This window comes from Catharus ustulatus, chromosome 6, assembly GCF_009819885.2.
Source record: "Catharus ustulatus isolate bCatUst1 chromosome 6, bCatUst1.pri.v2, whole genome shotgun sequence".
Taxonomy (NCBI): domain Eukaryota; kingdom Metazoa; phylum Chordata; class Aves; order Passeriformes; family Turdidae; genus Catharus; species Catharus ustulatus.
In genome coordinates this window covers 41,858,238-41,885,755 of record NC_046226.1, presented here as the reverse complement: position 1 = coordinate 41,885,755, position 27,518 = coordinate 41,858,238, and the positions used below count along the sequence as shown (strand labels likewise).

The window sequence follows — 27,518 nt, the reverse complement described above, 5'->3', positions numbered from 1 at the left end:
CTGTGTGAGATAATACAGCACTTTCTCAGGGTTGAAACTTGTTTTTGCTTCTGCACAGCTCAGTAACTGTCCTGATTTTATCATCCTTCCCAAAATAGGGAACATTTTAATTTTTGTATATCAGAATTTGGAAACCCTAAGGAAGTGGCTTTGTGGAAGAAGGTAAAGTGGTAGGTGGTATTCCAGAAGAGATTAAGTAGCCTGTGTGTTTGATTTCCTTCACCTATTTTGACTGTGATGGGTTTGACACCACATTGTAAATAATAGGCTAAGGATTGGAGACTAGACCTAGAATATCATAAAGGGTAATGATATCCAGATTAGAGTGTTACCAGAAGAAGAGGTGAGGCAGCAGCTCTCTGCTTTCCTTCTCAGGGGCTGTGCTGCAAGGAGGTTTGTTGGGTAAGAGCAAGGCTGGGTGAATGTATGACTACAAGGTATTCCTCAGCTTTTCAGGAGTTCGGAAGACTCAGTGTGGAGGTACCCAGTGGTTCTGGGTGAGCTGCTTAGGTCTGGATGGGCTTCTCAGCTGAAAGCTGGCAGGGTGTCTTGTGGGAATATATTCCTGAGAGTCATCATAGTCTTTCTGTGCTTCCCGGTTTGTCTATTTTTGGTATATTGTTGATGCATTTGAAATTATTTTAATTCTGGGAGTAGGGAAGGAATGTGGTTTTTATAATATGTGGAATGTGGTTAGTTTGGTATTTTAAATGTACTTAATTTTTAAAGTTAAAATTGCCGGCTGCAAACCTTTAATCCAAGGGGATTCTGATAGAGGCTCCCATTAAAAGGTTTTCTAAATATCTAATCTTAATTTTTAAAAAAAAATATCCGTTAGATTTACCTGTTCAGTAATATATAAAATAACTTGAAAATCCACAACGTCAATTTAAAGGACGTAGAGGAAGTTAAGCAAAGCGACCAGTGTCATTGCTTGCCATCATCAAGAGGCAGTGGAGAAAGCAGCACATCCCAAACTAGTGGATGAGTTTCAAAAACAACAGGAGATGATACTGTCCCATATATTATGTTCTTCAGCTGAGTGGCTTCTTATTATAGTCTGTATTATATGCTAAAGGTTTCCATGGATTAAAAAAAAAGTTATTCTAAAGTATCTTATTAACTTTGTCTCATGTGGATTTGTCCAAAATTGCCAGCTATAGTCGACTAAATTGCAGAGCTCCAAGCTGGAGACAGTAAGAGCATCCTGGAGATGCGTCATTATACTTCTCAAAATCTCTCAGTACCTCTTGCTGACTATGAGACACCAAGTCTTGGGTTGGCTGGATCTCTGTTCCGAGTTTGAAGATCTGTTACTGGGATAAAATGCTTATACTGTGAAAAAGCTTGTCTACACTGTGTTGGTTTTTTAGCCCCTTTGCTTCCAGTACAGATGGTTGCATGTGTGCAAAGGTGCAGGTGTATGCTAGCATGTTGGTTTTTTTTTCCTAATGACCTGATGTGTTGGATGTGCCAAGCTCATACAGAATGATGGATTGTGCTTGAAATATACCCAAACCTTCATTTAAAAAATTCTTCAAGACTGTGTTTTGTATAACTGCAAATAGTTCAGGTCCTAGTCGTGAAGCTGTGAAAGGTCAAACAGTGTTTCAAAGGTACAGAGAAAAGGTTGTATTTAGCACTGCACCAATTTCATGCCCACGGTCTGATCTTTAAAAAGCCATTACAAGGTGCTGTTGGTTTTTTTCATGCCCCAAATGGAGAATGGTTTCCTCACTATGAAGAGAGAGGTGCTTGAGTAAGATGATTTAAGTTACTGCCAGCAGGATAAGGGGCTCAAAAGGGAACCCCTTCCCAGTTCCAATGCTTCATGGAATCAGAGTCTCTGCTCTGTTAGGACACAGTGGATTTGACTCATGTATCATTTTTGTACCTTCACCTAGCCTCTTTCTCATGAAGAGATGGACAGACACCCTCTAGAAGTTGAATTATGTGTTGAGATGGTGGGGGAGGAAGGACAATTTCTGTAATACCCTCTGACAACCTGAGGAAGTGTAGAACGATGCAGAAAGAATGGATCAAAAACAATAAACAAATTGCAGTCAGTCTTATTTTGTTTCCCATTTTCTGTCTGATCCATTAAACAGATAGCAATGAACAGATTCTTGTTGCAAGTTTGTAGCTCTATTTCCAGAGTTAGCTCTTGCTTGACCTGCATTTCAGATGTCTTCCAGCAGGTCAGGTTCCACACCCTTATTCTGCTCTTCAGAGTCAGAAATGGGTTTTTTTTTTTCCTTCTTTGAAATATAGTAATTTCCAGTTGGTCTCAACCAACCAGCTTATAATGTCTTCCTAATGTTAGCCTGAACTTTTCCTTTTCTGGTGATTACCATACGGGAGCTTATGAAGAGCGAACAAAACCCTTTTAAACTCATCTCCCACAACAGCTAACTAAATCATCTTAGCAACCCTTTCAATGGGAACAGCTGCAAAAAAGAATTTTAAAAAAATTACTTAATATGATTGTTTCCTATTACTATAGGAAGCACTTCAGTGGTTATATAAGTTGTTGTTATAGTTGCATCAGAAGGGCAATTTGCAGACAATTTTATGTGCAGACACTGGTATACCTTATATCAGATAGAAAGACCAGATACCTTTTTTCCATTCCTTACAATGGTCATCTCACCTCTCAACAAAGTTAGTCTCAAGTGCATATCTTGCCATCTGGTATCTGTGTCACTGTGTAATATCTGGCAATATTATATTTTATTCCTGTGGTCTGTAGACCCATGTAATTCTTTACAGTGTGACACTGATCCTTTTCAGGAGCTAGGTTGTCTGAAGTTCGTAAAGTAATTCCTTCTTTGTGTGGTGGTCACTAGTAACAGTGCTGAGCAGGATTTGTGCTGAGATCAGTCCCTGAGGAGTGTAACTAGTCATTTGTTTTTATCCTGATAAAATTCTGGTTTTGGTCTGAACCATTGTGGCTCCCCAGGCAACCCCTGATGATACTCTTAAGATTCTTACGTTTCATCATAGAAAATTATTTTCTTTTGCCTAGTAGGTCTGGAGCATTATTCTTGTCTAAACTGATCATACCTTTTAGAAGTTTGACACAGGGCTTTTGATTAAAAATGGACCTAGTGCTGCATTTTATACTAGTCTCTACTTTTTCTATGCTCAATTATTCTGACACCTTGCATAACTTTGACTGGAAATGAAAATGCCCACAGCTTGCCAGGATCACTTGTTATCCTCTTCTGCTTGCAAGTGTTCGTTCTTTGTTGCCACATCGCTAACTGGAATTTACTTTCTGCTTGCTACAAATACTTAGTGAAAGAGAAAAAAAAATTCTCAAATTTCTTTCAGTGATTTCTGATGTAGAGCCTTGTTTCAGCATTGCAGGTTCTAAACCCAGAGGCCCTTCTGGCTGCTCAGTTTCCTCTCAGAAAAGTGACTTATCTATGCGTGTTTCCAGTGGCAAACACACTGAAAGCCTTCAGATGGTGCCAGTCCTGAGCTATCTGATCTTTAAAATGTTCGTGTTGTATTCACCCCCTCTTAGAGGCAGGAAGAACCAGAAATGGTAATTTGAATGACCTCTATGCATGTGGTTTTTTTGGCCTGGTCGTGCTTGCCGTGACAGTCAGCATCTGTCACGTATTTCACAACGATGAACAAACGAGAGGTTGTTTTTGCTGAATATTAATGCTATGCAGTAACTCTTACTGTAGTGTCTTATAGAGCACAAAGCTGCTGTAGCCTTTGCAAATGCTTAACTCAACTTGAACTGGCTCGAGCAGGTGATCTGAACAACTTACTAGCTACTGCAGAAAGTTTAATTCAGGGCAATCTTGGTTTCACTGACATTTTCTGGATCAAAAGGCTTGAAAGTAGCAAAGGGTGGGTTGGGGGCTTCTGAACAGGATAACAGAATTGCCCCTCTCCTCCCGGGCGCCCATGTCCATAATGCAGCAGCCCTTGACTAACAGGAAGAAAAGACCTCACTAAAGACTAGAGTTTGAGTGCATAAGAGACGATCAGCCTGAACTGGGAGACTTCCAACAGAGGCAACTGGAACTGGAATTGCTTAAGCATTGGGTGTGACTTTCATGAATTCCTCAGTATGCTATTCTTGAAGGGATTTCTAGATTACTTCTAGTTCTCAAATATAAAGAATCTTCAGAGTGCACTGCCCAAAACCCTTTCTTGCTGTAGTTCTGGGTGAAATGGGAACTTGTCAGTGCTGTGATATTTATAGAATATTTTTCTACCCACAATCCTAGCTCCTAGACACAAGCTGTTACCAAGTAAGTGTTTGGTTTTGGGAATTGAACCTTTCTGTAGCCTGTCTTTTCAAAGCCTGACCATTAGGTGTTAGCTCCTCTGTGCAGAAAAAAAACCTTTATATGAAAAAAAATAAAAGAATATGCAGTACTTCTAGGATTCCAGCTTGAGTACAGATCTTTGTGGTGAGGCTTCCTATTTCAGCAGTGAAATTGAGAATAGATGTGAAGTTTTTCTTATTTTTTGCACAGTTTTTTCTGTTTTTATTAAATAAAAATGCAGGGAGTTGCCGCTGTCTTATTAACTTGCAGCCGGCATGCTTATCTTCTTTGTTCTTTGTTAAATATGAGCTGGCATGTGTTAGACTGCGTTAGCGTTCACTCTTTGGGACTTCAGTGGTTTCTAAATTTGGCACTGCTAAGCCGGTGCCCTGTTTGCTTGAATCAATTGGGGCTGCTATTTTTAGCAACAAAAGGGAATTGAAATAGCAATTTTCTTTCCATGTAATGGATCCCCAAGAGGAATACTGATGCAAGCTCTCTGTCATGCTGTATTCTCCCCCTCCCCAAAAGCACTCAGATGAAAGGCAGCTGTCATGGTTTGCGGCTGTATTAATCTTTAATCAATCGAGTGTTTTCTGCATTCAGGTGTTCAGGGAAAAAAAGGGTCACGACTAAGATCTGCCTAGAATAACTAAGCACTCATGCATGGTCTGTGCAGTCAGAATTTGTGGATAACGGCAGGGATGGATGGAGCAGCTAAAAATAGTATATGCTTCCAGTGTTTCTCCAGTCTATTTTTGATGCTTGATTTTGATAAGGTTGATTGGAGTCTTACTAAAAATAGCCGTTCCTAGCAAGCTGAGGACAAAAAGTAGAATATTTTTAACCAGCACAGACTAAAGTACTTTTGTTGGCTGGAGATAATCTAGAAGCTTGGTATTGGTCAAATGCCAGTGATTTATATAAATCTGTAATAAATGAAGCACTGCTTGATGCCAAGCAGGGATAGTCTTTTCTCCCCTTGCCAGCTTTTGTTTTCCCCAGGAGCTGTCATATTCTTAATATAGCCTCTGTGTTTCGTACCAGAAGAATCTCGAGTCTTCAGTTATTTATGGGCTGTACTTTAAACCTATGCTAAGGTTAGCTGTGCTGTGAAGTTTCTCTCAACTGTATTGCTTTAGCAGTACACAGAGAGTCCTAGTTTATGTTGATATGTGCTGCAACTGGGTACTGTGCTGTGACAGACCCTCACTCGTATCCGAGTTCAGTCTTGCAGGGCAGGGATGGCTCTTCTGTGTGAATGAACGGAGGATGTTGCAGACAGACTAGCTCTGCAGTGACCATTTTGACTACAAACTTGAACACTTGTCAGGGGATCAGAGATGTAGCTAAGCTACCCTCCTTGAAATCTCTTGGCTTAGATTTTTGACAGGAAAGGTGTAGGTATTCCCAAATTCCTGGACCCACATCTGTCTAGGGAGAATAATATTGCTAGTGGCCTGAGTTCTCCCTCCTAGGTAATGACATGCATGAGTGCATCTGCAGTACTCTGAAAGACTGCCTAAAAACTCAGGCTTTTCTGAATGAAAACAAAATGGCTGAACCAAAATGAATTTGTAGTTTGAAGAGACTAGTAGAGAACATACCTAATAGTTGCTAGCTTCATTGTACAGGTAGTCAAAGCACTGCAAGGAGTATTCCTGGTGCTGTTTGCCAGAGGCAATATGGATAAAAGTATTCTGTGCTTCATAGGCCTTTGCAAAAGTTCATTTTGCTGTGGAAAACATGTGTTTGTATCTGAAGGCAGGCTTGATCTCTTTAAGCTTTTTTTTCACTGTAGTCTAACCTTGAGTTGGGGAGTCACGAATCTATAATCTTGTTTCAGCGTGATTGCTCTGCAGAACTGCAGTAGAATTTTCTATGCTTGCTGTTGCTCCCTCTCCCTGTGTCAACAGTGGTCCTTGCTCCCGTCGTGAGATGAGGAAATTTCTACATGCCTGCCTCATGCTTTACTGCACCACTCTTGGCTTTTGTTTTAAGATGTCCTGGCTGCATGAGAAGCAAGTAAAAATGTTCTCCCTGGGCCTTGAATATTTACTCCAGTCACAAAGCAGACTGCCAGTGGCTGCTGGGTTCTGTTTTTGCCTGGTTCTGGAATGGTAATCCCTTTTTTATGAGCAAGGAATATATCTCTATTATACCTCTTAGGAGGTGGTGGATGTTTTTAGGTGACCTCTTATTTGGCAACACAGTGGCTGTTTGTTCTTATAAACAGGGAAAAACATGTGAATTCCCCATAGTGTTGGTGGCACTTTCTTCCTCTCATTTAGCCATGGGCTGTGGGATTTCTGGAGTATGCAGGTGCTATTGGAAACCTTTGTATATTTGCCCCTATGTAAGTCTACATTTTTGTCCCCTAAAGTACCACTGGTCATTTTCATCTTCTAAAGTCACTGTCTGGTTGCATTTGTTCCACAGGCTTGGTCTATGGCTTTTTAAATAGGAAAGCTGTTCCCTTTTACTGCAAGATGACATCTCACTGACTGGGGAGGCTTTCTAATTTTATCAAGGGCTGCCCTAAGTTTGGTACTGGCCAGGAAATATTGCCAATGTTTATGAACTATGTCATACCTGTTGTATGTGTGGCAAAATCTGTGAAGCACTAGGAGATAAGTTGGCTAGATGGTATTGATTGAAGTGTAGAGAATTAGTGAGTTGTGTCTATAACTATTCTAGTAATACAGGCTGTGGTGGGTGCCTGTGTAGCTGTATCTTTAATTTAAGATATCGCTGTAAGAGGTCAAAGATGTGTAGTTAAACTCCAAGTGGAGAGTTGAAAAGCGGGGAGGTGTGGGTTTCTTTTTTCTTATCTCCCCACAACCACATAGGAAGCAAAATTCTGGCACAGCCATTAGGGCAAAGATGCTATACTGTCCTGAGATTAAGATTTTGGTGATTTAGGGAAATGATTACATGATGTGTTAAGGATAATACTCTAATAAAAAAATTAACTACTGATTTGCAATCTTGTATGATGACTTGTATATATACAATGGTAATTGAAGTATCTACAGCCTACATATGGCATAACCTCCTCCAACAGTGTGAGCAGATGATGCCCCAGACTGCTGTCATTGTTTGGAGACCTTGATACTACATTGGCATTTTCTTTTTGCACCCTATCACTGCATCCAAAGCATGGGTGGGTTCACAGTCATTCATACTAATGTGATATACACTAGTGGCTAACATGAATAGTGATTTTAGTTCTACCAGCTTTCCAATTTCTTGTCTACCACCTTGAACAGTGTAGCATTTGGAATATGAGACTATTGATGCAAAACTGCAATGAAAACCAGAACTAGAGGCTGAGACCATACATACATCTGTCACTGATTATAACAGTCTTACCCAAAATGTCATTTCCTAGAAGAGCAAGAGATGTTCCTTGCAGTGTGCTGGACTTACTCTGGCCAGTTTGGTGGACTCTGACTCAGAACAGGAATTTTTAGACAGGCTTTTTTTGGAACTTAAAAAAGATGATGTATATGTCGGCTCTCTAGTTATGCATATACTAATTTCAAAAAGGGGTCTTGAGATGGGAATTTGTTCCAGGTGAGGACTAGTTATTTGCAAAATATTATGTATCCAAACCAGCTGAAGACTGGCCGGTGGGAACTTCCCAGAGTAGAACGTGTCCAGCCCAATGCGAGTGCATGTATTGTTTTATTAAGAGTTAGCTATTCTCAGAGCATGTTGTTACTGGGTACTTTCCCTTATTTTTTCCCCCTGACTTTTAGGGCTGTAGGGGAAAAGGCAAAGATTGGTGTTGACTTCTTTGTCTAAAATTAGCCAACACTGCAATACAAGCTTCCATTCAAGCAAACATTTACTTGGTGGGCTCACACACAAGTTGCCTGGGCACTCTTCTTGCTTTTCTCCTGGAGACAGCAGATGGCTGAAGTGGGAAGCTACTACAGTTAGTCTGACTACTGAGTAAATGTGTATAATCACACTTAGGTGCTGGTGCAGCTTTCCTGTATAGACAATAACTTATTTCTATCCTACTTGCTTTGCCTTCTTTAAGCTCTGCCAACTGCAGTCAGTTTGTAACTTTAATTGGAAGGCAGTCTATAGAAGAAACAGAATTCAAAAGCTTAATCCATGCTTGGAGTCTAACTAGCTCGCACACATCAAGTTTGTAGTAGAAATTTAGTTAAACTGACACAGCTTTGGAATGGTTGAAATGGCAGTATTTTTCTCTAGTATGGAAACTTGAGATGAATGTAAACAATATGAAAACTGAAAGTGACTTTCCAACATAGAAGCTTTAGGTAATCTAAAATGTGAATTAAGATAAGGTGGCTGAATCTTGACTTCTGTGATGTTGGTCCTGTCAGTTGCCTTTACCTCTTTACCCTCTTCTCCGTGCTTTTACGATGTAGGGTCTAAGTTTTGCTTTCTACTCTGGGAGACTCCTGTCAGGGCAGCCTTTCTAACCCTCTAAGTCAGTCACTAGGGTCCAGTAAATGGGCAGAAACCAGAGCTGGCTGAGCTGGGTGCTACTGGTCAGTAGCAGGCCAGGTCTCTGTTAGTGCATGTTTCCCATTGCAGTCCATGGGTGCTGACCTCGACCGCCTTTCCACCAGTGCAGCTGAGGATGGGAAATAAATCCATTTACTCTGAATGAGAGGGAACTGAGACAGGTGCCTTCTTTCAAAGGGCCTTAGGAAGGGAAGTGTGGCCTAAAAAAAATGGGGTTTAGGTTAGCACAGGAAAGCAGTCCTTGGACCGTGTTTGTTATTCAAGATGGTGTGGGATCATGGAGCAGAAAACAGTTATCCTTCTCCACATGGAACCACTAATTAAATGATGGTCTCAGTGCCATCTTGTGAGGAGTTCCCTTATTGCTGAGAAAAACTAGCTGCATGCTTTATCCTGATGCCTATGCCTTGTCCTGCGGAAACGAAACAGGAATGTGTATTAACCAGGAGCTGTTTCTGTAGGTAATTGCTCAAGAACTACTTTTTTCCTGATGGGATTTTGTAATTTTTATGTACATCAGTTTTATTTAAATTTCTCACATTCTGTTCTGGAGGGTACTTTAACCTCTGGACTACAGGTTATTTTAATTTGAAATAGGGTCTATAAAGGGAAAAAAAAATCCTATTACTCACACTTCAGTTAGAAATCCCTGATCTTCAGTTTGTCTCGTGCTCCAGCTGATTCCATTACTATTTACCTAAGCAATGGATTCAATAAATGAGTAAATATCCTTTACTGAAACTACCTGTACTTTACTAAGCCTTTAAAGGGCTAGAGGTGCTTTTTTGGAGTCCCTGCCTCATGGAACATGCATTTCTGGCTGCAGCTGGTAGAAGTGGAATAACTTGCAGTGTCAGAAAACAGTATTTTAAAATACTGAGCTTGTTATCTGGGAACAAAACCATTAAGTCCATAAATTCTGAGTTAGAAGGAGAAGAAACAATCTAAGTGTTACAAGGAATGACTCTTCTTTAGGTACCTCACTAACTATAGTGAAAGGAACAACCCCTTTCAGCAAGTCACTGAAGTTGAATGTTTTCCACATTGGGTCTGCTTAGAACTTGTCCAGCCGCTGTTGTGATCCTTACGGGGAGGGGTCCTGGTACTGTTTTCTGTACTACTGTTTGCTTCATTGTTTTGCTGAAGCAACAATGACTTGTGTGATAATACCTAATGTGAATCCCAGGTCAGCAAGGCTGAAACTGAAGCTTGTTAGTCCTTGAACTAAAAGGATCATGCTCTTCTGCAGGACTGTGGTGTATCTGGCTGAAAGGGTAACAATATTGGTACAAGTTTGGTTGCAGGAAATGGGATGCTGGGAAAGTATTCTTGATTTCTTCCCTATAGTCTAATTTTTTTGGTCATTTCTACCCTTGCTTCACCTTTTATTATATGGCTTTCTTTCTGTACCAAAACTGTAACTCACGCTTCCCTAATAGTGGCTGGATAGGAAGTGGCAAAGCAGTGTGATAGAGACACTTGGTTTTCTCAATAAAATTCCCTGGCACTGACAGTGCAGCAGCCATAACTCTGTTTAGTAGCCAGAGCATCCCATGTGTGTAGTATGCATATCCTTACCATGCTGGAGTTACGGCATCTTGCAAATGAACCCTGAAACCAGGAAGGGGATAAACATACATGCATGTACCTTCATCTGTGGTCATCTGTGAATTTCACTTAAATCAGGGATATGACTGGATCTTTCCTTCTAGCCTGTTAGTGAATTGTTGCCAGACCATTCAAACTCAAATAGAACGTTTGCTGTCTGTTTCATCTTGTGTTAGTACATCCACTTATTTGTAGATACCAGGCACAGAGACTGAAAGTGTTACAGCATTTCCTAGCTGTTATCATTCAAACAGAAATATTCTGGCTGCAGTTTGCATGCCAGCTGTTATAGGGGATCTGCAAGCAGTAACTAATCAAATAATTTGCAAACACATCTCCTTCCGGTGCTCTGAAGGGAAGTTACTGCTGAATCCCAATGCCTGACAACACCTCTGTCTGCTGTGAGTTTCATTCAGGTAGAGGCTGACCTGAGAGTTAAACCAACACTCCCGGCTCATGGTTCTGAAACATTCAACAAGTCCAGTTATTTGGCCATGGCTATGTTCAGCAATACACAGTGGAAGCACAAACCAAACTGTTCCGATCTGATAAAGGGACAAACAGAAAAAATCCAGTATATTCTCTGGCTACTTGGAGAGTGAGAGCAGAGACATATAAAAGAGGTTAGACAGGAGAGCTAAAAATGTAAGGATGTCAAAGGTGTAGGCACTGGATTTGGTGAGAAGAAAAAGCTAAGAGAGAAAAGGAGTGGTGCTGAATGTACTTGTGCAAAAAGCAGTTGAAAAAACAGTTTCTGTATGGAGGAATAGCTGTTTACTGGGGTGATCAGCTACTAGTGTGGTGAGAGCCCTGGAATAATCAGTCAAACTAATGGCATGTTGAGTCACTCACAGCTTCTCAGCTTGTGGAAAAGAATCCTAGAAAGACTTGAAGCTTGACACAGATCCAATCAGCCACAGGTGAGAAAGTTTAAGCTGTAGAAGTCCAGCTTGCAACTGATGCTGGGATCAGACCCTCATACTAGCTACTGGTGAGCACAATGGTCATTGGGATCTGAAATCTGCTGGAGGAACAGAGAGCTGTTGCCTGTGTCCTAAAATCTCTTTTCCTTACAAGATCTGAGATACCTTTTATTGTATACTTGAAACTAAGTTGACTGGTTTAAATCAGCTTCTTTTAGTTAAATGGCTTGAAAATCTCTTAGTCCACAGAGTTTCTGAAGAAGTGTATTAGTGTATTATGGCTTGAGAAGGGGTGCTGAACCTGATTCTTGAAACATGTTTTGCTCCTAACTCCATGTCTTTGTCTTTTACCTATGGAAAGGTTTTGGTGTGAGTTTTTTAAGCAATTTTATGGAAGTTGTACACCTGTTCCAGAGACTTTGATGTGTTTCTGTCTGGAATGAATACTTTAATAGCCTATAAATGAACCCATTGCAGTTACTTCTGTGAAGCAACTAATATAGATTTTTCCTTTTGTTGTCGTTGCAGTGGTCACAGGAGCTACAGATGGGATTGGTAAAGCCTATGCACAAGAGGTAAGAATTCTTACAGCTTGGAAGTCTGTCTTGATTCTTGGCAATATGTCAAGTTGTCTCAACTCTGTCAAGCTGCATGTGATATCTCCTCACCTTATCTTAACGTAGATATCTGTGGAAAAAGAGGTCTCCTGCCTTGCCTCCCTCTGGTAACCAGCCAGAAGTGGTATCTCTTTTTGTTAGTTTCATGTATTTGTGAGCTATATATTCAGCTTCTACCCTGTCCTTCAGGTTTTTATTTTTAACTTTTTTAGTATTTAAAAGAATTTTAACTTACTCAGCCCTTGGTATTTTCTTTTGCTACTTCCAGACACAGACTAAATAGCGTTTACAGCTGCCAGCAGTATGTTCCAATTATTTCCTCTAGTTCATGAAGTCTGAAGCTGGGTTCTGTCTTTATCTCTTTTACTGTACTTTTGCTCTTGATGGATATGTGGGCTCCAAATATATTTAATATACTTGAATGTATTGCTTAAGACAGAAAGTGCCTGTTTAGGGTAATTTAGCCTTTAAGCCCAGAGAACATAATGACAAATAGTGCTGACTACAACAATTTATAGCAAAAATAACTTCAAACTCAGCATTAGTATCAACGTGAGCCTCTCTGCTTATTTTTGTGTTCTCTGAAACACCAGTGTGATTTTGTGTGAGATCAGTGGTGATGGGTTTTTTGTTTTGCAAAGCCCACAGGGAAAATGGCATTACTCTTCATGGGTAGTCCTTGTCCTTTGGATTTCCTGTCATCCTGCTACCTGCACCCCTAGTCCCCAAATTCCTTTCTACTTTGCAGGAAGTAGTACCTCATACTACTGGTTAAAGAAAGAGGAGTTGGCTGCAAAAGGAATTAAACCTGACCTGATCCTCGCTTATTGCTCATAGCTCTTACGTGCCAGATATCCCACTTACATGCCTGAAGCAAATGATGCAACTCTTAATTTTAACTATCTAGAGCAGGTGGAAGGAGGTGACCGTGCCCACAGCAGAGCATTATCGGGGAAGTCCTCTGGTGTGGGAGACACCCCCTTATCATCATGGGAGATTAGTTTCAGGATCTGTATGTTAAGATACCAGGTGAATAAAGTTACGACTTGCTTTACGTTCTGTAATGTCTCTAAGAACTAGGCTGCTTTCAAGCATAAATGTCTGCTGCTGGCTGACTCCTGCATTCAAACCCCCACTAGGAAAGCCATCATGAGTATGAGATACTGTTGGCAAACTATGTCTGTTACAGCTGCCTTGCAGTGGTTGCTGTAAGCACAGAGCACCCCAAAAGCACCCCAAAGGGCACAGATACTATTCTTGGGCTACAGAATGCAATGCATTGTTAATGAGTTAATTTATTATTGTTACTTATGCATATATTTAGAATAAAACACAAATCCATCCTTTAACAGCTTAGATGGATGAAGAATACATGATGAAGTCAAGTGTGGATGTAGGGCAAAATGTGGAATACCTGAAGAGAAGTCTCAATCTTTAAATTAGCTCTAGAGATATCTTCAGAAGTCTGCCAGCAGAGGCTTGATTTTTCTACTAAAAATTCCCTTCTGGCTACTAATAAATTCCACTGGCATATGGCTGCTTGGGCCTTGATGGCTCTGATTATAGTCATGCAGACAACTTTGTTTTCCTTGGAGGAATTTGTGAGAATTGTAACTGTGTATTGAGAATTGCCTCTTTGAAAGTTTGATATGGTCTCACTGGAAAGTGATGGAAGAGCTTTATGACTGTGTGGTATCTTGGGTTATACTCTGCTTTGTAGATTGATTTCCTTTTCCAAGCAAAGAACTGTTTTTGCGTTTTCACTCTTACAGTATTAAGACCTTTAATCTTTGCCCAGCACTGATATACTTGTCATTGCTAGATCACCCCTTTGTTAAAGGTATCATGTTTTGAGGATATGGTCAGCAGTCAGTATTCATTGCCCCTCTATCATTATCTTTTGTTTGCTTTTGAAAGACATTAGTATAAATTCAACTTTAGCTGTATTTGTGTGCTAGTGATAAACTAGAGGTTGTGATCCCATACTCTGCAATACTCTGCAGTACTACTTCCGTTCAGTATAGCATTTTTAGAATATCTTGCTATGTCTACTCTAACAAGAGCTTTAACCTTGCTTTGGTTGGGTGTTGATATCATTGTTTTCCATCCTGGAGAGAAAGGGTTTAAACAGCAGCTGTGTTTTGCTACTGTCACTAATGTGACATTAAGGAAATCAAACACCTCCATTCATCAGCTCCATTAGAATGGTGACCCTTGCTTGAATCAATCCGTAGTCTTCAAGGGTATCTTCCCAACATACGCTCCTCTGGGTGAGTTTTATGTTGAGTTTGAAGATCTTGTCATTCAGCCATTTCAGGACCCTAAAGATCTTGGCCAAAGGGACAAGTATAATAACAGGTTATCTACATAACAAGTGGGTCTTCCTTGATTCCTACATGAAAACGTAATTAGTAACTGGGATCTCGGGGATCGGTATCTTGCCTTGGAATACTGTGGTTCCTTTCAACCAACTAGGTCTCTACCAGTGAAGGCAGAGTAGTCAAAATAAACTAGTCTGATTGAATCAAACAACTTGATTGAACCTGCTCTCAAGTCTGTATCTTTTTCAAGTTTGATTACTTCTCTTAGTGATATTTTTCTTAGTTACAGGGTCTTCTGTTGGCTGTTTTATGTTCTCTCTACTTAGAACTCCACTTGCAGAAGGGTTTCCAATTTCAGATGTACTTCTTAGAGTGCATCCCTTTAGTGTGAAAATAACAGAGGTTTCTCTCAAACTTGCCCTTGTGGTGGAAATTCTCTAAATGTCGTGAGGTTCCACTGACTGGTGTATTGGCATCACTTTACTTCCTTGGCTTTTGACACAAGTACAGCTGAATACTTTTCCATGAAACCCAGGTACCTACTGAAGCAGTCTGAGGGCCCAAGGGTCATGACTGCTGAAAGAAAGCAAACTCTTCTGTCAGCAACCTGGAGCTTTGCATCCATGAAGATCATCTCTGGGGCTTTTTTGCCTGACAGGACCACAGTTATTTTGGATTCTGAGCAGATTACTGTCAAATTGTCCTAGCAGGTTAGGTAGTCCAGGCCTTCACTGCCTTGATCCTGTGGAATGAGGGTGCTATTCCCTTCTTCCTGGTGTCTTCCAGGCTTACTGTGGGTTTCATGTAAAGTGTGTTCCAGTGAGCTAGGTGCTTACCTGCAGGTGGCTGGGTGTGTTCATCCCTTTTAGACAGTAATTCTTGTAACACTGTCATTTCCTCGAGCAGAAGGCTTAAACTGCCTGCAAGCCTGAATCTGGCAGCTGTTTGCTAGTGATTCCTATGGTGTCTTTGATTTCACCACACCTCACTCTATGCTGATGAGATCTAGTGTGAGATTTCTGCTGCTTAGAGATCACATGTGGAAGTAAAGTACGGGGCTCACTGACGAACCCTGCCATACCTTTCCCTGACAGAATCACTACTGCTTTGCATACTCCTGCTAGAAAAGTAGGTGGCTTTAAGTCTCTTCAGGTTGTTGCTGTAGTATGCTGTAGTGTTTTGAGGTTTTTGGGTCTGTTTGTTTTGTTGGCTGGTTGGGATTTTTTTTTTGTTGCTGTGTTTTTTTTAAAATTCCATTGAAGACCCATTCTCATCAGTTTCCGAAGGCAGTGAAGGAGTTTTATTGGAACAATGACGATATACATGTTTTTTATATGTAGGTCTCAAGTGTCTGAAAGGCAGTGCCACTATGAACTATGGATAGATATATTGTTTCTGCTTGAAGTAGTCACAAACATAATTTTCATTTTATAGTTATTCGGCTATGTAGCTGTCTTCCTGCAGACACTTTTCAGTTGAGTTGTTAGATCCCCTTTTAAACTTGCAGTGGTAGGTCTGATTTGATGACCAGGTTATGCTCTGGCCACAGCTGAAGATCCACAGATACTTTCCCTGAAAGAGTTTCAGAAGTATATTAACCTTAATGTCTATGAGTATTACAAAGTGAGAGTGGAACCTTACTAAAGGGAGGAAGTATTGAGTTTCAACACAGGTGTTCAAGTGACCATGGGTATCTTAACTTGGCATGCTAAACTTCATTATGGGTAATTATGTTTTTGCTCTGCCTTGCAGAGGTGTAAAAGTTCTGTAAAATATTCACTGTTCATTTTCTATTTTATAAATGTGCCTATCCTAAATAAGATGACTGAGAAGATAGTGTGGTGGGAAGGAAATTAAGTAAGAAATAAAATGGTGTTTATCCTGGTTTCCCCCTTTGTGTCTCTATTTAAAACTGTATTTTTTTTGGACTTGCTGGTCATATATTGTTGTGATATTTGATGAATTTTGCAAGTTCTTTGATTAGGGTACTAATTTGGAAGTGATTTATGGCTATTCTAATGTCTCCTGTTTTGTTCTCTTACAGTTAGCAAGACGTGGAATGAAGGTGGTTCTAATCAGTAGGTCAAAAGAAAAACTGGACCAGGTTTCTACTGAAATAAGTGAGTTAAAGGTTCTTCCCTAAACTTCACTGGCATGATTATAAATAAATGCAATTGCACATGAATTTCATACATGGTAATATATACAGCTCTGATATTGAAAATAGTTTGCTCTTGTGCACAGTGCAAATGTTACAGATATAAATGGTAAAGGCCTTGCAGATCAATTTTACAGCTGTTCATATTTAACTTCTGAGAACAATAGAGCTTAATTCTGGAATAAGTACCTAAAACTGTTAGTCTTCCATAAGAATAGCTTACCGGGCCAGACTGAAATACCACCTATTCACATAGTAGTAACTGTCTAAAATCATAATAAGGCAAGAAACATGCAGTCATTTTTCCATCTGAATATTCCCTCAATTTGAAGCAAGTTTGATTTCATGGGCTCCAGCCATAAGGGTGGTTTCTTTGCAACTGGAAATTGTTGAAAGCATTTTCCTTATGGTTTCTGTTGTCTTACCAAATATACAGATTTATTGTGGGTAGCTTGCCCTGTCTCCCCCTTTTTTGTTTTGTTTGAATAAACTACTCAAAGATTAGATTAGAGACCTGTAAGTTCTTTTGAGGTGATGAGTCTTCATAGTCATAAGAATATATGGAATGAGTTAATGTATTTAGGATTCTGTATTAGGGATTGTTTCTTCAGTAAGTGTGTAGTAAATGGCTGTAATGGAAAAATAAGGGAGCAACTTTAGTGTTTCAATCACAAATAGATGTTTGTACAGGATCAGTTAGGAAAAACTTCCTCAAGTCTCATGCTGATAAATGGTCTTCCAATCACAGCCAAGTATAATCTAACCTACAAGAATTCCTCTTCTAATCTAGATCTCTTTTATTAAGGCATATTTCACGTCAGGTTATTAGTTTGTGCCGTGTATGCCAAGATAAAGTGAGAAATGTAACCATGTGAAAAGGTTGTGATAAGCAGGGCCAAGAGTTCTGTACTATAAAGCAGGTTTCTCAGCATAATTATGTTGGATAAAGAAACCTTTAAGATGATGGTTCTCTATTACTCTCTCTTGTCTTGCTTAGGCTTTCTAAAATGGTTGTGTATATATAATGCATATAATGGCAGTTTGTAATGCATATAATGGCAAGGACTGCTTTCTTTCCAAGGTCATAAATGTATAATTTTAGCTTAAGTTTATTGAAAATTTCTGTGAATTTGTTAGTGGCACTGCTTTACTGTAAACCATAGTCCCCTAAGTGTCAACACTGTACTGTACTAAGTTGTAAAGGACTGCTGAGTGAAAGGAAGGATGACTGAAAAGATCAAGGACTTCAACTTGCTCAACAGTAGCTGTTGTACTAGATCCTTGAAAGTCAGGGCATACAGTGCTACTGATATAAATGTCACTATTTCTGATTTTTAGTGTCCAATGTAAGATGGCATATGAAACTGTTTTCTTAATGGAAAATTATTCTTTTCTATGTGTATGTTTAAGTTGTGAGAGCATTCCTTCTTAGAGCAAAGCTGTCATCAAGTTCTATCTTCCACTGATTTAGAAGTAATTAGCATTGTTCATTGGTATCCTGCATTTCAGGGTGTCACTGCAGTGTCTGGACTGTGACACTGATCCATCAGAGTGACAGTGTAAATGCAGCAGAGTAGGTGTCACTGCCTGGGTAGCCTGTGTAACTGCTGATGCTTGCTGCCAATCCATAAAGAAGCTACAGCAAGGTAGTGTGTTTTGGTGGCTCACTGCAGTAGCTTGCTGCATGAGTGTGGGCATGTGCAGTCACGTTTCTAGCAATATTACATAAAGTTGTTTTGCTAAGTCAAAAGTATAACTGAAAGAAGCTTCTACAAATAATCTTGTTCTGGATTCAAACACCTATGCGTGAAGGGACAAGCTTCCTGAAAGTGGTCATACCCTTTCTGTAACAGTCTAGGTATCTCTTTCTCCCTGGGAATTAAGCATGATGCTGACAAGACAGATAAATCTATTGCTTTGAGCTTCAGAACTTACCTGATAGCTACTGGGGGAGATTCTCAGATTAAAAAAATGGGTACGTGTACCTATGTGAAGCAGCCTGTAGTGCATAATTACTGTTAGGTCTCACCCAAACATTTTTCTGCTTCCTTTCCTAAACCATTCTGAAATCAGATGACTCATGCTGGATTTTCAGAACACTTCTTTTGACAACACTGAGCTACTGAAAAGTATACCTTGTTCATTGTGGCATGTACTGAAGGATTAGGATAGTCTGCATGATCAAGCAAGCCTGAGTTGCATTTTCAGATCCTGCTAGGTTTTAGCTGGACAGAATCGTTGTATTCAGTATCATGTGGTCTCTGCAGTCTGCTCAGATGTTGTCATATATAAAGTGGGTGACTTTTAATGCTAAGGGTGTAAGGTTCCCTTGCAGGCTTCTAAGGTAGTTTTAAACTTCTTTATGTTGGTCCATTGTTCTTCAAATTGGCATGAGCTTGCTCTTCTTCAGTAATGACTCTTAATCACTTTAAGGAAGAATGGCTGTTTAACTAATTCTAGTTCTTTGAGTTCTGTGATTCTGCACATGTTTTTAGTATCCTCCTCCTTTTCAATAATCAGTCTCATACTCATCCTACTGATTGGATAGATGCACTCTGCCACAAATAATGAGAGGGCTTTTGAGGCTCAGGTGTGTTCTTTCTATTTTAGAAGAGTCTTCTGCTCATAGGGTAGAGTTCTACTAGGAGTGACATCTATTTACAAAATTCAAGTTGCATAACTACCATCATAAGGAAAATATTGCTATGTCTTTGTGCATGCTAAATGCCAGCTGACCTGGAGCTGATTTTTTTTTTTAATGGGCATATGCACATTCAAGTGGCTGAACTGATGTTAGAGGAATACCAGATGTTCTGCATGTGCAGCTCAGTTTGAGCATCAAAAATTAGTGAGTTAATTAGAAGTTGTTAAAGACTTTAGAAGACTTTTCACTGTGTTTTCAAGCATGCTTTAAAGCTATTTTTTCTTATAGAGTACTTAGGTGGTGTAGGATTTGCCATGAAAGAGAAATTCTGCTTTCTGTTCCCTAAGAAATAGAGTATCGGCCACTGACTGAAGAAAAAAATTTAGAACTTCTTCTTCAGTCATCATGGACAACCTTTATGAGGAATTATATAAATTTTATGGAAATATATTTGATCTTTTAATCAAGTTGTCATGTACAAGCACAGACTATTAAGGTCACTATAAAAAATGCTTGTCTAGTTTAGTTCATGCTGCTCTGGTGTTCCACCACTTTTCTAAAGTGTCTGTTGCATTGCATTGTTAAACACTTCCAAAGGTTCAGGGAGGATCAGAAAGAAAATTTCTGTGAATGGAGACAATTGCTTGAGTGCCACATAATGAGTCTGTTCGTTGATTTGCTGTATTTAATAATGAACATGGTCCAAGACATCTCAGGTGCTCTGTTCCAGCAGTTGGTTCTCGAGCCATGGATTTGCAGACAGAAAAGCTTCAGTTAGTGCACTGAGTAGGTTTGTTCTGAGGAGAATTGAGAACTACTTTGCTGTAGAAACTCATTGCCTGGGGGCTGCAATATGAAGAATGTAGTGCAGACTAGATAAGGAGGGAAAACTTCAGAGTTTGTCTGTAGGGAAGTCGTCAAAAGAATTTGGTATTGGTGTCCACTGTTAGCTGGTACCTTCACAGGACAGGTCAAGAAGTTGAGCATGACCTGCAAGAGCCAGGAAAACACTGTTGTAGCTTGCTAGTGTTTCTACTTCCAATTCTAAGTAGCTACTTACTTGTACGTGAGTGCAAATAAAAGAAATATGGCAGATTTTGAGTTAGTCATCAGTTATGGTCTAGTTAAAGGAAATTCCTATTTACTGCTTTAATGTTGGTGGTCTAGTGTTACATGCATCCAGGTGATAAAATTGAGACCAAATAAATTATTTTAATTGAGAGAAATCAATTGGTTTTCTTATGTATTCTCACACATAAACATTTAATTGGAATGCACTGTAAACCCTTCATACTGTTTGAGAATGAATGTCCCAAACTTTGATTCTCCTACATGTCTATAAGAAAATCTAGGCTTCTTCTATAAAGAAATTTTTTTGCAATTAAAATCTATGTAGCTATTTCATTCCAATACATTTCTTCAACCCAGTGTGTAGTGTATCTAAGTTGCTTGGTGGTGGTCGCTTCATCTTGAGCTACTCTCTAACCCTAAGGATTTGGATATTGTAAACTGTTAGCTGTCATGCTTTTACTCGTGATCTCTTGTCTTCTTACTACTCTGGCATGATTTTTGAGTACAAACATGGAGGGAGGTGCTAAATCCAGAAATGTTTTCTAGGCAGGTAGGCAGGTAGTTCTTACGGTTTTCTTCTGCTTTCTTGGTAACCAGGTTGTGGGCACCATTCTGAAGTCAGCCTGATGCTGACCCCTGTACTTGTGCCCCATCCCTTACCACTGCAACAAATGGGCCATGCCCCCATGACAAATCTGACCCCTGCAGATGCTCACCTGCAGCTCCCTTGGAGCACTTGACTCCTTCATCTCTGCCCTGTCATTCGGATTTCTTCCCTACTGCGCCCCAGTAAATCCTCCTCACATTTTGAAGTTGACGAGTAAGAATATTTGTGTTTAAATAGAGGAGGTTGGAGCAGACAAGTTCTGAGAGGAAGGAAATGTCTTTTTACTTTTCTTGCACAGAAATGACAAGATTCACTTGGCCTGAGCTTAACTTGAAGGCTAAGTGAATCCAGCAGTTATTCTGACCTTTTGTGATCTATTTTAAGGTAAATGAATGTGTTTGCAGCCCTCTTTCATCTGAGCCAGGTTCAGCTTGACGTATTTGAAATCCCCGTGTATTTCTTGAATTTGACAAAATGGCTTCAAATACTTTAGATTTGTTTTGATGCACTGAAGTCACCTCTCGCATAAAGTGGTAGTGTGAGGATCTTTGACTCCAAATGAGCTCTTGGGTTTCATCTCTGAAGAAAGTTTCCCTTGGATGAAGTGAAGGAAGTTCTCTTGGTTTTGCCTTGTGTGGGCCACTAAAGGAGCAGTTGGCAAGCACTGCAGAGAGCAGACAGAGGATTCAAACTGAATTAATTTTTATTAATTTGTTAATAAATTAAATAGATGAGCCCTGATGTAAAAGATAGAGCAATTGGAAAGGGAGCTTATTTTTAATTCTTTTTTCTTCAAGATAAATTCTGCTTCTGTGGTTTTGGCTGGATTTTTCTCCCCCTTAGTCCCAGTCCCTTTTTTAAAATCATCTTCTCTTGAATTTTCTCAGTGAAATTTTGTCAGGATTCATTTAAAGAAATGGAGCAGAATACTTAGAGAGAAACATTTGACAGATGTCTTACAAGCTACAGGATGCAGTCCTAGAACTAATTCACTCCTTAGGAGAGTTTTGAGGTAGCAATCTGGTAGGACAAGGCACAAGTGAAGTGTTCTGCAGATGACTAGTGATATCCTTGCAGAAGGACTTCCTTTCCATATCATCTGTCAGCATATGGAGTAACAGACCATATGTGAGAAGTGGTTTTAAGGATGAAAACCAGGAAGTTTATTGGTCACTGTTATGGGTTCCACAAAGCAGTAGGTGAGCTGGCAAACTCTAGGAGATGATGCTTTTTCACACCTGGCAGGACTGAGTGAGGCTTTTCCAGAAAGAAGGTGCTTGCTGTGAACCTCATTGCCAGTGTGTGTCTGTGCAGTATTTATTTAATAGCTTGTAAACCCAGAAAGTACAGGGAAGTAAATGTACGAAGGTAATTTAAATGTGGATTAGGAACTTGGGGTTTCCTTGTCTGAATGCAAACACAGCAGAAGTAACCTCTTCCTCTCCTCACATACTCTGTGTATTGTGCCTCTAGGATCAGGACTAACTCTGGGACCTAATGGTTTCTTGGGTCTTAATGTTTTACGTTAGGTAATTAGATCAGTGGGCAGGTGACTTCCTTGGTACTTTTGAAACCTAGGCTTAGCAACCAGGAATGGTCTTGCCTGAAAATGTTTGGGGTCACTGCTGCCTCTGCCTCTGGTGGTTATGTGGGGGGATATATTGCATTTTCTGTAATACTTAGGAGTGTAATGCCTATCTCTACTAACAACCTATTTGTAACATAAGCCTTTAGGGATGCCAAAACAAGAGCCCTTGTGCCAGTCTCTGAGGCGTTAAATACTTTTTTTTAACATGTAAGCTGCAGTCTGTTGCTTATCACTTTCAGTGTAAAATAAGATGAACATCACATGAAAGGATAAGTATTGGATTGTTTTCACATTGGATTGGGTGAAAGTCTGTTTTGAAAATCTGGTTTAAGCCAATTGGTGGAATCTCTATTTCCAAGAGACTTAAAATTAGGCCTTTTAAGTGTCTCTGCAGGGAATAGTCTCTCTCTGGCACAGGAAAGGACTGTGTGGTAAAAACAGTGCTGTCTTCCTTCTGCAACTTCCTTCTATGAATGTGTATTTTAGCCTTATGTACTTTTTTAGCAGGTTAAGTTCCATTACATCAAGTCCATTTTATCTGTCAAAGCTGTAAAAATCCCTGATAGACTTCTCTGCTGAGGGAATGGTGATTATCACTTCTATGTCTTTTCAGGAATATGTTATAGTGAGGAAAAAGAAATGCTAGTTAGTAACTCTTCATAGAGAAAGGAAATTCAGTTGATTTGTTCTGCACAACAAATTATTTTTTAAAAATTCTTGAATGAGAAATAAACAATTTTCAAAATTGTATAGCTATTGGATAAAAGTATGCCTGCTGTAACTCCTTAGGCATGTGCCACACTTACAGTTCTGAGCTGGGTAGTCTGTTTCTTTGAGCAGTAGATGTGGACTAATTAACAGTGTATTTTCCCTTACAAGTAATACTTTGGAGAACCTTGAAAACTTGTACTTTTAAGTGCCTGACTTTGGGACACAGCAAACATTTTACTGTGGATGCTGAATTGGAGGTATAAAATATAATGCTGAATTAGCCTAGAAACTTGTTTCTGTTGTTAAATTTGCTTAAATTCGAGTAGAGTGACTAACTTAGATGTCTTGAAATTGATTTGAGAGTAAGGGCACAATTTTGTTTTTGTTAATCCATGGTATGACACCATTCAGTCTCTGTAAGTGGCCCTAAATTCTTCGTACAGTATATGTTTTCTGGTCTTTCTGAAATTCATTCTGTTGAGCCGAAATCTGAAAAAAGGTGGATTTTTTTATTTGTTAATAATTACTGTTCTAATAAGTATATGGCTGAAGAATTTAGACTTCATTTTGCAAAAATGATGCAAAATTCATGTATACACATATCAGGTGTACACATTGTCACAGACAGTAATAATGACATTAAGGGAACGGAAATGTTACAGGAAATATGGGAAATAGTCCATATGCCCTTACTTAAATGATTAAGTAAATTAAAAATAGTTCTCCTCATGCTTAGTAAAAACAAATGCATCAATGAATATAAAAAAAAAAATCTTGGCTGAGGGGAGTGAAAATAGCATTGGGGAAAAAGGAGAGAGGGAAGGGGAGTTTGAGATGTTGCCCGCTATACAATAACAACCTTCCCACACTTCACTTTGTGCTTCCCCCTGGAACAGCTTGGGACTGTGTCCTAACCCACTCCTTGTGTAGCTTCAGCCAGAGCGGCTATTTTGGGGTTGCGGAGAGCGGAGCTATTCTGGGAATCACGACTCCTGGCAGCACGAGGGCGGCCGCACGTGCGGTGCCCGGGAGCCTCCCGTGCCTGGGGTGCGTGGGTGTGCGTGGGGAGCTGCCTGCAGCCAAACACTGCGGCGTGCAGCCCCCCTGGCTGCCAGCCTCTGCAGCTGCTCATCACAGCCTGCTTCATTCTGGGCTGTAGCTAGCTCCCTAATTAGAACAAGCTTGATTTAGAAAAGCTTACAGTGCTGAGCATAATATTTGGGTGAATGGCCTTATTGATTGATCCTGTGTTGCTCAGAATGTGTTTCTGACTTGGTTGGTATGTCTTAGAAATTCTGATGTATTTTGATGTAGTGGAAGTCAGAGGAGAGCAAATGGAGGCAACTATTAACAAAGTGTGTTTTGTGGTACTCCTATAAAGCTTGCACACCCCAGTGGCTCAGTGGTTTTGGGACTTGGGCTTGGATCTGTGAACGCTGCGAAGTGAGGAATTGACTTTTATATGTGTGCGTATATTGAAAATTAAAGTTAACAGAACATTTTAGTTAAGGTCTGTAATTTTTTACCTGCTCTACAGTTCTATGTGATCAGTTTTTTGCAAATATTCAGTCCTTTTTAAGGAAGCTGTTTCTATGAGATTACATGAGCAGCTATTGCAGTATGTAAGGAATTCCCTGGAAGTCCTGCATGTGCACTTGAATAAAAGGAATTGGAACTATTCCTAAGTGCTTGATCAAGTGTTCATATGCACATGCTTTAAAAAGTTTAAGGAAGCATAGCAAACACTGTTAAATTGTAGGCAGGCATCTTAAGCTGTGCAGGAACAGCATAGCCTTCCTTTGCAACAGGTGCAACAGAGCTCCCTTTTAGCAATTTCTTAGGTTATCAGTATTCAGCTTCAGAGTTTCCCACCCTTCAAAATGTTTAGAAAAAACTAGCTCTTGTTATACACAGCTGAATTTAACATGCTTCTACGTGGTGAATATATCACTGTGTAATAATAGTCTGCTATCACTAGTCTGGAAGTACTTGGTACGTCTGGAAAACAGATTCCATCCATGACACTGTAAGTTAGTTACTTCTGTGAACTCTGACAGTCCCAAATTGGATACATTCTCAAAATGAATGGTTCTCCTTAAAACCAACCAAACACTTTACAGAGTGGCTCCTGAGAGCTCTATAGTCTTAAATTCTTCATCTCTGTCCTGCATAGACAGAGTATTAAAAAGCAGGGGGTTTTCATGTTTTGCTTTCTTCTCTCAGCTTCTTACCCTATGTTGAAAGATTACAAACTCAATTTCTGAAGACTGGGTGGTGGATTTGAGTTTTACCACTGCAGTGATACTGGAAAGATGGCATCTTTATTTGTGGATGTAGTTGATTCTCCTTACCTAAACGAATTTGTCCTCTCCTGTATGATGAGAAATGGAGAGCTATTTTTCTACTACTTAGAATCTCTGACCATCCTGAATGTTTCCGCAAGCATCATACTGTATCACTGTGATGACAATATTTGCATGTGGCTTTGAATGTAAAGAGGTGAGATGCTTCAGTTCTAGCAAGAGTTTTTAACGTCCTTTCCCTGATCTTGAAAGAGCCATCCCCATTGCCTGCTTACAGTGTGGGCCTTGTATCCCAAACCTCTCTGATGCAAAGTTGACAGGATTTGCCTCTATGTTCTTGGTGCAAATTCAAGCTGCTACAGCAAACTGCTGTGAAACAGGTGGTTCAAGAACTAGCATAATTTTGTTAGAGATGAAGATCTTGTAGTATTCCTGTGCCCCAGCAGGATTTTGTATGACAGACACCCTGACACTGCTTGTCTCAGGTGAACTGAGCTGCTTCTCCTGGCCACGAAACTGGTGTCTGTTTGCTGTTGCATTGAAGTACACAGGCTTGCCCCTCTTGGGGAACCTTCTTTCAAACCCATTTATCTGTGTCTGAAAACTTCCTTAGCATTTTTTTAACCTGTCAACTAAGATTTCAGCTTGGGGGGCTGCTGATTTTGAATTATTTACAAACATAAAAAAATTTAAAAGCAAATTAAAAAAAAAATTAAAATGCTTGCCTCCTAACCATTTTGCAGTTCTTTGTTATTATTTAGGGTATGGTTCACTGTAGTTTCTATCTTTCTGCTTTATTTTTTTAAAATTACAGTGTGATCCTTTTTTTCCTGGTGTTCTAGGTAATGTGATGCTGTTTTGCAAGTGAATCTTTTTAGTAGACAAGGTGTGCCCTACTTTGCCTGGTAGTTAAGATTAGCTTTTTCCTTGCATAGCAAGACTGGATAAGTTTCCTGTAAGTCACATATATTTGGTCTTTGGAATTAAGTTTTACTGCACCTACTGATGCTGTAACCGATGATCTTAGATGAGAAATGAGACAAGTGTTGTCCTTTTGGCTGTTCCTCAGGATAGTTGTTTTTTTATGCTTGTTTTGAATAAGTAACACCTTAGCCAAGGTTTCAGACACTATTTGGAGTCCTCTTCTGAGGATACTGAAGATAGCGTGTCCTTCAAGGGCTTATATGTGAAAGTGTTTGTACTTCTGATGGTGTGAAGAATGTAGTTAAATAGTGTATTTGTTTCCAGATTGTGTCATCCTGTATTGTGCAGAAATGCACAGTGGGAACATGCCTCAGGAAGTCAGTAGTTCTTTTACCACTGCAAATCCTTTTTTAGGAAAAATAGGCACTTTTTTCAGTTATGCTCCCCTTTCAGTGTGTATCTTATGTGCTGCTTTTGTTTGCATGACCACTGTATCAGAGTGCGCTGTGCCTCTGCCTCTGGAGTCTGTGTTCTTGGTTGCCCTCTGGATCTTGGGAAGAATACATCCCAGTATCTTCTACAAAAGTTCACTTCACCTTTTTGTCTTGTACAGTGTTTGTACCAATCTGCCCTATCACTATTGGGACTGTTGGTTCATTCAGGTTTTCCACAGCTGTGAAAATTTGTTCATAGTCAAGAACTTCCCAAATGATGCTGTGGTTGCAGAAGATCATGTCTGCTTTTACTGATTTACCAGAATACTGTTGAGCACAGTTGGTATCTTGCTAAGTTACCAGATGTCTCAGCTAAGGTAATATAGACCCTGTAAATTAACTGGGCATGTGAATGTTTAGGTTAAAACTTATTTGTAGGGTCAGTACTGATCTCACCTGAGTTTTTTAGTAAATGAGATGATTAGGACACTTGTGTGTCAGAATTGAGAATTGTGAAGGAGATCTGCTGAATTTCCTTTCCCAACCTATGGACAGGTGGTGACTTGACTGCTGCACAACTGTTGACAACATGGTGTTGTAATATTTAGTCTCCTGCTAAAGAGCATTTGAAATACCAGTTCCAAAGACAAAACATCAGATCCACTTTTCAAAATATCATCAGAAATGCTGGACATGCTGGCAGGTAATAGTTCTTTCAGATCCTCTATCTATGATGGCAAACACTGTGGCTCTCAAGTACTTCCTGGTCCTCAAGCTGAAAGCTCCATTAAGGAGTTTCAGATTTTCTCTT

At 39.8% G+C, this 27,518-nt stretch overlaps 1 protein-coding gene across 1 annotated transcript in view; it reads left to right on the top strand.

Annotated features, from left to right (window-relative positions):
• HSD17B12 (hydroxysteroid 17-beta dehydrogenase 12) overlaps positions 1 to 27,518 on the top strand; it is an 80,837-nt gene that overhangs the window by 17,852 nt on the left and 35,467 nt on the right. Inside the window, exons 2-3 of the mRNA XM_033062712.2 lie at positions 11,858 to 11,904; positions 16,312 to 16,387. Coding sequence (XP_032918603.1) covers positions 11,858 to 11,904; positions 16,312 to 16,387 — 123 coding nt within the window. The remainder of the gene's footprint in view (positions 1 to 11,857; positions 11,905 to 16,311; positions 16,388 to 27,518) is intronic.